Source organism: Salvia splendens, chromosome 17 (assembly GCF_004379255.2).
Source record: "Salvia splendens isolate huo1 chromosome 17, SspV2, whole genome shotgun sequence".
NCBI lineage: Eukaryota > Viridiplantae > Streptophyta > Magnoliopsida > Lamiales > Lamiaceae > Salvia > Salvia splendens.
Window position 1 is genome coordinate 54715 of NC_056048.1, and position 9575 is coordinate 64289.

General features: G+C 41.2%; 2 protein-coding genes across 2 annotated transcripts; one reads left to right on the forward strand and one right to left on the reverse strand.

The window, feature by feature from the left end:
• Nucleotides 1-1271: 1271 nt before the first annotated feature.
• Nucleotides 1272-2539, forward strand: LOC121775349. Its single transcript, XM_042172428.1, has 3 exons — nt 1272-1420; nt 1564-1807; nt 2141-2539. Exons 1-3 carry the CDS (start codon nt 1272-1274, stop codon nt 2537-2539), a joined length of 792 nt encoding a protein of 263 aa, XP_042028362.1.
• Nucleotides 2540-3389: 850 nt separating this feature from the next.
• LOC121773739 lies at nt 3390-4834 on the reverse strand. The gene is made up of 2 exons (XM_042170653.1): nt 4564-4834; nt 3390-4455 (listed from the first exon to the last, which is right to left on the reverse strand). The coding sequence occupies exons 1-2, from the start codon at nt 4807-4809 to the stop codon at nt 3826-3828; spliced, it is 876 nt and encodes a 291-aa protein (XP_042026587.1). The 5' UTR covers nt 4810-4834; the 3' UTR covers nt 3390-3825.
• Between the last annotated feature and the right edge of the window lie 4741 nt (nt 4835-9575).

Sequence of the window (9575 nt, forward strand, 5' to 3'; positions counted from 1 at the left end):
ATTCGATCAAGCCGCCGGCCGCGTACAAGCGCAAGCGTGAGCAACTCCGCAAGCACTGGGATCAAATAAAGAAGCAAGTGAACTTGTACTCGGCGGAGTTCGAGAAGTGCACGCGATCACAGGGGAGCGGCGAGAGCGTGCACGACGTGCGCTCTAAAGCGATGTTGTCGTACCGGTCGATGTTCGGCGAGTTCAAGCACGAGGCCATCTGGGCGTTCTTGAGGGAGAAGCAGAAGTTCCAAGGTGGAATTCTGCACACTGGTGCGCCGAAGAGGACGAAGGTCACCGAAGCTGGTGACTACACGAGCAGCGGCACTAACTCGGTTGACCTCAACCGGACGTACGTGGATGAAGGGAGTTCCGGCACACCGGTGTCCTCCCGGCGTCCTCCCGGCATCAAGGCTGCGAAGGCCAAGGGGAAGGCGACCGCGACGTCATCGTCGACCGCTGCAACCCCTGATCCGGACCCGGATGAGCTCCCGACGCAGACTTCCACCGCGTTTGCGTCGTTAGCTACAGCGTCGATGGCAAGGACGATGTTGCAGACGCACAAGGCCCTCAAGAAGTGCACCGACCCCGAACAAGCCGAGTATCTCCGTGCATTACTCGATGAGTTGCGTAGGAAGTTGGTAATTGGCGCGACTTAGTTTTTTTCTTTTTTTAGTTGAATGGTGTAATTTTTTTTTATTAAAACTTCGCCGCTTGTTATTTAGTCATTTTTTTACTCGTTACGTGTTATTTGAAAACAGTTAAATTAATTAAACAAAACAACAAAATGATGATGTGGCGCGTCATAGGGCGCGCCTTAGGGCGCCCCACTGCAGGTGGAGAAGGAGGAGGATAAAAATGCTGACGTGGCGCGCCATAGGGCGCGCCTTAGGGCGCCCCACTGCTGATGGTCTTATATTCATATTCATAAATAAAGCATTAGAAAAAGTATATTCATCAATCACGTTAGAGAATATACAACGGGGAGATTACATTTTAGAGCATCGCAGATGATGCCCCGGACAATGCATCGTCCGCCTCATCGTCTGCCACTGCAGGTGAGTAGACGATGCTCAACTCCAAGGGCGTGCCCAATCAATCGTCCGCGGACTAAGAGCTGGATGATGCATCGTCCGTCCCATTGCGGGAGTCCGGACGATGCAACATGTTTTCCTTTTCTAATTTTTTTTTGTATTTTTCTTATCTATAAATATACCTCTTTTCCATTCATTTTTCACACCAATCTTTCTTTCCCCAACTCAATTCTCTCTCACTCTATCAAAATGAATGCCACCGACGATCTCACTGTGTCGCGGGGTGTTACTCAGGCCTTGACTCGGGCCATATTCGATTGCCTGAATAGGATTGCGGTCGATTGCTTGGCCGAAATGGAGCGTGAGCGTAAACAGGCGGAGCAGGTCCCGAGGCCAAGGTCAATCCGTCGTCGGACCTTTGTTCGGCGCGAGCATGACGTAGCTCACCAACTTCTGTTCGCAGACTATTTTGCCGATGAACCACATTGGTGCCCGACGGTTTTTCATCACCGATTTAGAATGCAGCGGGATCTTTTTCCAGTATCAGCCTGAAGTGCACCCGAACTGTCGCTGTTGCAGAAGTGCACGGTTGCGCTATGTCAGTTGGCCAAAGGAACCACACGGACATGTTCGACGAGTATCTTCACGTTGGGGACACAACTGGATGTGAGTGCTTGAAGAAATTTTGCAGGGGAGATGTGAAGGTTATCCGCAACCACATATTTGCGAAGGCAGACCGCTGCCGATTTCCAGTCCCTGATGAACTTACACAAGAGGGTGCACGGGTTTCCTGGAATGCTGGGAAGCATAGACTGTGTGCACTGGGAGTGGAAGAATTGTCCGACCGCGTGGAGAGGCCAATTTACTAGTGGATACAAGGGCAGCCACCGACGATGATCCTCGAAGCTATCGCTGACCATCGGCTCTGGACCTAACATGCTTACTTCAGTGTGGTCGGGTCGAACAACGACATCGACTTCCTAAACACATCACATCTCTTCACCGAGCAATGCAATGGCAACAGTCCGACCATCGAGCTCACTGCAAACGGACGCTAGCATCATATGCGGTACTACTTGGCCGATGACATATATCCGATGTGGCATGTTTTTGTGAAGGCAATCATCTGCCCAACGAATCCGAAGAGAGCTTTATTTGCTCAATGGCAGGAGACTGCGCAGAAGGATGTGGAGTGGGCATTTCGTGTGCTCCGAGCGCGGTGGGAAATAGTAAAAGGTCCGGCTCGATTCTGGTACAAGGATTTTATCGCCGATGTCATGTATGTGTGCATCATCTTGCATAACATGATAGCCAACGATGAAAGTACAAGATTCACCTATTGGGGCTATGAGGAAGCTACACCTAGCTCTGGCGTGGCGATCCCGCCCCACGTTCGAGGATTATCGATGGGCTACAATGAGGTTCTAGCGGCACAGATCTCTGTGCGCAACCAACATGACCATACTCGCCTCATGTCCGACATGGTTGAAGAAATTAAGTCACGTAACCGCAGTTGAAATTGTAGTTATTTTTTAAGTATTTCATAGTAAAATGTACTCTTTCGACTTTTTAAATAAAATGACGTTTTTAAAATTGTAGTCTTAAATTATTGTATATTTTGTAGTTTTGTTATATTCAAATACAAATAAATTAAAAATATATAAAAAATAGTTGTTAAATAGATATGACGGGCTATAGGGCCCACTGCAGGTGAATGGGTAGAACTATAAAATGTTGACATGGAAGACTATAATTGGTATAAGGCGGGCTATAAGGCGAATTATAGTCCGCCCCACTATGGATGCTCTTCTGGCATGCTCTAAGTTTATATTATAGTCCATCCGACTATGGATGCTCTTATGGCATGCTCTAAGTTTATATGCTTTTGGCTTAATTTCATAACATGTTTGTATAAAATCAATTAATAACCTTTCAAAACTTGCTATTTAAGTAAGTAAATTTCGATAGTAAGATTATATATATGTCGTTTTCAGTAGGCAAGGTATGTTAATATTTTCATTTTTTAACAAATTCTTTTGCAAGAGTTGTGTACCAAGCAAGGGCTGGGGAAAAATACCGAAATGCCGAAATACCTTATCGTACTGAAAAAATACCGAAAATATCGAATTTTCAGTATACCGTGATTTTCGGTAAGATAAAGGTATGAATTTTTATATACCGCGGCATACCGAAATTCGGTATATACCGTAATTTAAGGTATATACAGTAAAATATGAATATAATAATATATAAAGTATTTTATATATTTTAAAATTATAAAATTTATTATGAAATATAATATAATATGAATAAAATATACTAGTATTTAATACTCCGTATATTATTTAAATTACTATAAAATATAAATAGTATTCTAAAAACTCAAATATTCAATTTTCATTGATATTGAAAGTAAGGTATACCGCAAAAGTATGGTATACCGAACTTTGGTACGACATACCGAAAATGAGGTACAATATCAGTATGAAAATTCTCCATACTGAAAATAAGGTATACCGAAGTTCGGTATACCGAAAATTTTGGTAAGATAAAGGTATGATTTTTTCGCATACCGAATATACGGTATGGTGGTTTCGGTAAGGTATACCGTATCTACCCACCCTTATACCAAGCTATGCACATGATTGATTTCCTTTGAGCAAGTGTAAGTACTGCAGATACAAAAAAGAAGATTTCAAGATTCATCTCAGAAGCAGGATCTTTTGTGATCCTCACTCAACTAGTACTAATTTACATATCTTACGGCCAAAAAAAAAAAGAGTAAAAACAGTCGATCGGAAGTTCACACGACTGCAACAACCGGTCTATGCAGATTTTCCATCATCAAGTCAACCGTGAGCAAGGACTTCCCGGGGCGGGGCGGGCGGGCGGAGTAGCCCGAGGCGAAAGTCTGCTGAGACGCCAAGCGCTCGCAAGTCCTGAGCCACTTAGCCTGCATGTAGCGATGCTTTCTCCAAGGCGCCATGTGCATCTTCTCCTCCTTCATGCACCTCTTGGCGCCTCTACACACGATCTTCAGCACCGCCAGCAGCCTCTCCATCTTCCCCACGAATATCTCCGGCAGCTTCTTCACCACTTTGCTGTACTCTTCGTTCGCTCGTGCCATCTCGAATTGCGATCGGAAATTCAACTCGATCACCACCCTCACTTCCTTCTTCGGATTCGATCCATCGATTACATCCAAGAACGTGTGTTCCCCTGAAGGAATATCGGGTGAGCTCATCCATTTGGACTTGCATATTGCACTGTTAAACCCTGCGATCTGGAGGCGGCGGCACATATCCGCCATTAGACATTTCCGGCAACCGTCGGCGGCTCTGCCGCATTCGCAAACGCCGGTGGCCTCTTTTACTGCTTCTTTGGTGATATTTCGGATTCTAGATTCCAAAGAACTTGTTCTGCATATCGTTGACTGCACAAGATACAATCATCAACATCGATTGATTGACTCTGATCTGATCCAAAACAGAATTAATATTGAATTTCAATTTTCAATTCCGATCTTCTAAGACAAACTTACTTGCAATAATTGATGTTGAGTTTCCCAAAAACTGTCGTCTTCAGCACCTGGAATTTCATCTTCGTTTTTATTTTCTTTCTCGTTGTCGTCTGAATAATCGTCAAAACAGCTACTCAACACCTCGCATTCTTCGCTGAGGAACTGGAACACTGTATCGTCGGATAGATTTATGGCAGTTTCGCCGGAAAACTCAGATTCCCGGCCGTCGCACGTCAAAATCCGGTGGTTTTTAGGAACTCTTGCCATTTGTGTTTTTACCGGCTAAAACCAACAAAATGTATTATGCTGTGATTGATGGAGTTCAATGATCCTATATAAAAGCACCCGCACCGCGTCTCGCGGGTGTCTCTTATCTCGTCCCTCCGAGACAAGACGGACGCGGGACGCATTGCAGCGTCCCGTCTAGTCACCATCCCGCCGAGACGCCCGTCCCACCGAGACGGATGGCGAGCCGTCTCGCCACGCGCCCGCTCGATGTGGCGCGCTAGCGCCACGCGTGACGCCGACTCGCCTGCCCGCGAGTGGGTTTCGTCACGCTGACGCAATAAATCATTTTTTTAAAAAAATTGAATTTAATAAATAAAAAAATTAAAAAAACGGTAATATGACCGTTCAACGGTCATTTTAAAAAAAATTATTTTTTTTCTTTTTTATTCTATAAATAATCCTCTTTCACACACACAAACACACATCTATTCTTCTCAAATCATCTCTCTTTCCTCTCCAATTTTCATCTCAAATCATCTCTTTTATTCTTCTCCCAAATTTAATCCATTCATGGATCCATTTGAGCAAATGCGTCGAATAATTGAAGAATCGCTTGAAGAAGATCGGCGTAGGGAGGAAGAGGCGTAGGAAGTTGCGCCCGCCCCAACGACGATCCCGGACTTACATCCATCGTAACCAGGAGGAAGCCGCCGCAAGGTTAGTACGCGACTATTTCTGTGATAACTCGGTATGGGGAGAGACCTACTTCCGTCGCCGTTTCCGCATGCGGAAACCGCTATTTCTGCACATCGCAAATACATTGGTAACCCGAGAAGAGTTCTTCCGAGAAGGGTTCGACGCTGTCGGCCGTCCCAGCCACACGACGCTGCAGAAATGTACTGCAGCAATCCGTCAGCTTGCTACTGGACAAACGGCGGATTTGTTCGACGAATACCTCCACATTGGAGAAAGCACTGGGAGAATGTGCTTGATGAACTTCTGCAAAGGCGTCCGGGCAGCCTTCACCGACGAATTTATCAGGAAGCCAAGCACGGCAAATTGTCAGTTTCTGCTCCACCTTCACGAAGAAGTGCACGGATTCCCCGGGATGCTTGGCAGCGTCGATTGCATGCATTGGCAATGGAAGAATTGCCTTGTGGCGTGGAGGGGGTCATACACGAGCTGCCACAAAGGCACCCACCCCACTGTTATACTCAAGGCCGTTGCCGACTGCCGGCTATAGATTTGGCATGCGTACTTCGAGGTCCCAGGATCGAACAACGACGTCAACGTGCTCAACCAATCCGACCTCTTCGCCGAAGTTTTGGATGGTAAAGCGCCGGCCATTAACTTCATCGCTAACAACCGGCGGTATAAAATGGGATACTATCTTGCCGACGACATCTACCCGAAGTGGCCAACCTTCGTGAAGACGTTCAACAGGCCGGTGAACAAAAAACAGACTCTTTTTGCGCAGAAACAAGAGGCTGCTCGCAAGGATGTGGAGAGGGCGTTCCGGATTCTCCAAGCGCGCTTCAACATTATCAAAGCTCCGGCTCGTACGTGGTTTTATGGAGAATATGGTCGACATCATGTACACGTGCATAATCTTGCACAACATGTTTGTCGCCGACGAAGGCCATGAGGCGGGAAATTGGTTCGACCCTGAAACCCCCGGAAGCTCTACCGCAAGTAGTCCGCCTCGCAGTAGAGTGCATCCGTCTATGCAAGATCGATTGTCTATTCGGGTAAGGACACGTGATTCTACCGCCCACGCCCAACTCCAAGATGATCTAATGGAGCACATTTGTGCAAAATTTGGCAACCGGTAGAAGCACGTGATCTTTCTTCTGCTTCTTTGAGCTTTGAGATTTTGAATTTAGATAGAGTGAGCGGAAGAAATTAAATTATGTATTTTTCATTTTTTTAGGATTTTCAATTATGTTTTTTTATATTTTTTAAGAATTTTAAGTTGTAATTTTATTTTATTTAATGAAGTGTGTTTTTATTAATTGAATTTGTTGGAAATAAAAATAAAAATGAAATTGAATGAATAGTTAATGGATGAGATGGTTAAGAGACGGATAAGAGATGAAGGGTTGCAGGTGCTGTTAGTTAGTCAAGAGATGAAGTGAAAAGTACAGTGGGGCCTATGAATAGTTAAGAGATGAGACGGTTAAGAGACGGATAAGAGAAATCGTCGCGGATGGCCTAACACCCAAAATGTGGGGCCCAAGTAGCTTACGTGGTAAAGAGCGGAGGTGCACAAGCTTATCATGGATCCCTCCACAAGTTAATGTTACTCGAGTCGAATGGTCCAAGTAACAGAGGGGATCCACGTCAGCCAGGGGTAATAATGCCATCGGTGCGGAAGCCTTTGGATATACTCGAATATTCTAAAATTATTTTTTATTTGATATATGTTGCTATTCAATCCTAATCCAGTGGACTAGAGCCCACCATATTTTGGATGAACGTGAGCCCACCATATTTTGGATGAACGTGACGCGGCCAAGTTTGAGACGTTGATGACTTGGGTTTATCTCTTCAGCTGGGGTACCTAAACTCATTGTCGGCACTTATGCGGCGCTAGGCTCATGTTTGTTTGCATCTTCTTTCCTGGATTAACCCTCCAGTTGCCGCATATGTTGAATAGTGACGATGGTTGATTTCGTCATTTTAATATCAATCATTTATTCGAATCGGGTTGCTGGCTTGCTGCGGTGGTTGGCTATTTTTTTTCGGTTTCGAGTTTCGCTTTTGTTAATAAAATTATAATGTTCTAAAAAATTAAATAAATTTATAAATAACACGACTTTTAATACATAATTAATAAATTGGGAGAGATTTACGCATAGCTAACAAAATAGTTGAAATAGTATTAGTGAACTTTGAAGTTATTGTTATTATGTCGTTAAAAAATAATATATATTTAGACTTGTTCCAATTTTGAATAACAATTTAAAATAATAAAATTAGCCTACATTTGGCAGTATTTTAGCATTATTTTAGCATGTTAAGGAATATGGCATGTTATTTTTGTCAATGATTTGCTGACTAGACCTGAATAAAAGGAGATTATTAATATATATGATGGTTTAGTAGGTCAATGTGATTAGGCATAGAGTTTGTCACAGTAGTAGTTGTTATATACTCCTATAATAATTATAGTATTAGTATAATTCTAGTACCTGTTATGTTAATGTGATGAGCTTGTGAAGTGCAGATATAATCATACACAGTTGTAAATCAGTATTATACCTTACGTAAACAAGTTACTATTAATAATAAAAAAATACATAAATAAATACACATTATAAGTGAGTGACTATATATGTTTGTGAGAGAGGTATGTGACTATGTGTTGGCTGTACAGAAAATTAAAGTTGCATAACTTTGAAACATTTATTTGTTTTCATCCTATGTCAAGTTCATTTTGACCAATTCACACTCCAAAATTCAATTATGGAAAAGTGGATTGGGAAGTATAAGAAATGTATTAATGGATCGATTTTTGACTTTCTACAATTCAATTTAAATTTGTGCTAATTGATACAAAATTGATTTCAATGTAAATTGCGGTGGCACAAAAACTGTATTATAAAAAATTTTAAACTACTAAAATTAGTATTAATGTAATTAAGAGTTCTTGTCATACGTAATTAAATAATCTTTATCAGACTAAAACCTTTCTCAATCCAATACAATACTACGTCAAGCAATCATCAAGAGAGAGATCGATAAAGATGTGTGAAACTTTTTTAATATTATATTCTTCAATAATGGAATATTTTAAGCATACCTTTTTTATGTTTCTATTTAATTGAAAATACAATGGTAGGATCCATTATCCATAAAAAATACTTTAATTTCTTTTTCTTTACATTTCTCCTACTTTACCAATTATTATGTATTAAAATTTGTGTCAAACCAAATATTCATATTTTTCAGACACGAAAGAGTAATATTTTTACGAATCGAACAACTTGAGTCAGTATTTTTTTTTATCTTTATCTATTTATATATGCAATTTCTTTATCACTATCTATACTGAAACATTTATGTTATAATTTAGGAAATCAAAACATAATTTAAAGAATATATATTAAAAATTTAGCTAGTTGAACGGTCTATTTTTAGCTACGAATTCTAGTTCGGAACATATATTGAAGATCCCCCATAGAGTATTTTTTTTTTGGGGTGAATTGATTTGATCCGTTGTCATTTCTGCTGCATAACGTGATTATATATCCATTGTATAGTAAAACAATTTCATTTTATACTAGCAATTTTACTACTAACAGGCTGTCCAAGAGTAAAATAATAACTGAACACGTGCTTGTGATGGTGGTGTGCTGTTGCATATCCAATACATACTTATAGAATATCAGTATATGCCTTAATCCTTATCTTCACGACCTCACACATCATTAATTGCTAATGCTACCAAACTTCTCTACCCATAAATTAGTTTCATGAAATTAATACTTATATACTACCAATTTTCTCATCCATGCATGCATGATAATTAGGGGATGAGATGAGTGTGAATTGTATATTAGTCACTCATATCTTTTTATAAAAAAGATGAATTTATGCAGAGCTATGATGCTTATCCGTCACCTAAATCTTCTGAATTTATATGTTATCATGTTTAAAGAACTATGCAATCGTCAAACACTTGCATGCTAAGTGCATATTATTTCATTAATGGGGTATTTAGAACCATTGTTGAGTTTTATCAAAATATATTATTATCGTATTAGAGATCTTCACGTACAAATAAAAATACTACTATAATTCAT

What these genes read in the sequence shown, in the direction of transcription:
- LOC121775349 (XM_042172428.1), top strand. Translation starts at nt 1,272, where the DNA reads ATGAATGCCACCGACGATCTCACTGTGTCGCGGGGTGTTACTCAGGCC. An exon ending in GAGCAGGTCCCGAGGCCAAG is followed by an intron (nt 1,421 to 1,563) that starts GTCAATCCGTCG and finishes ATCTTTTTCCAG; the next exon opens with TATCAGCCTGAAGTGCACCC. An exon ending in TTACACAAGAGGGTGCACGG is followed by an intron (nt 1,808 to 2,140) that starts GTTTCCTGGAAT and finishes GTTTTTGTGAAG; the next exon opens with GCAATCATCTGCCCAACGAA.
- LOC121773739 (XM_042170653.1), bottom strand. Translation starts at nt 4,809, where the DNA reads ATGGCAAGAGTTCCTAAAAACCACCGGATTTTGACGTGCGACGGCCGG. An exon ending in CTCAACATCAATTATTGCAA is followed by an intron (nt 4,456 to 4,563) that starts GTAAGTTTGTCT and finishes TATCTTGTGCAG; the next exon opens with TCAACGATATGCAGAACAAG.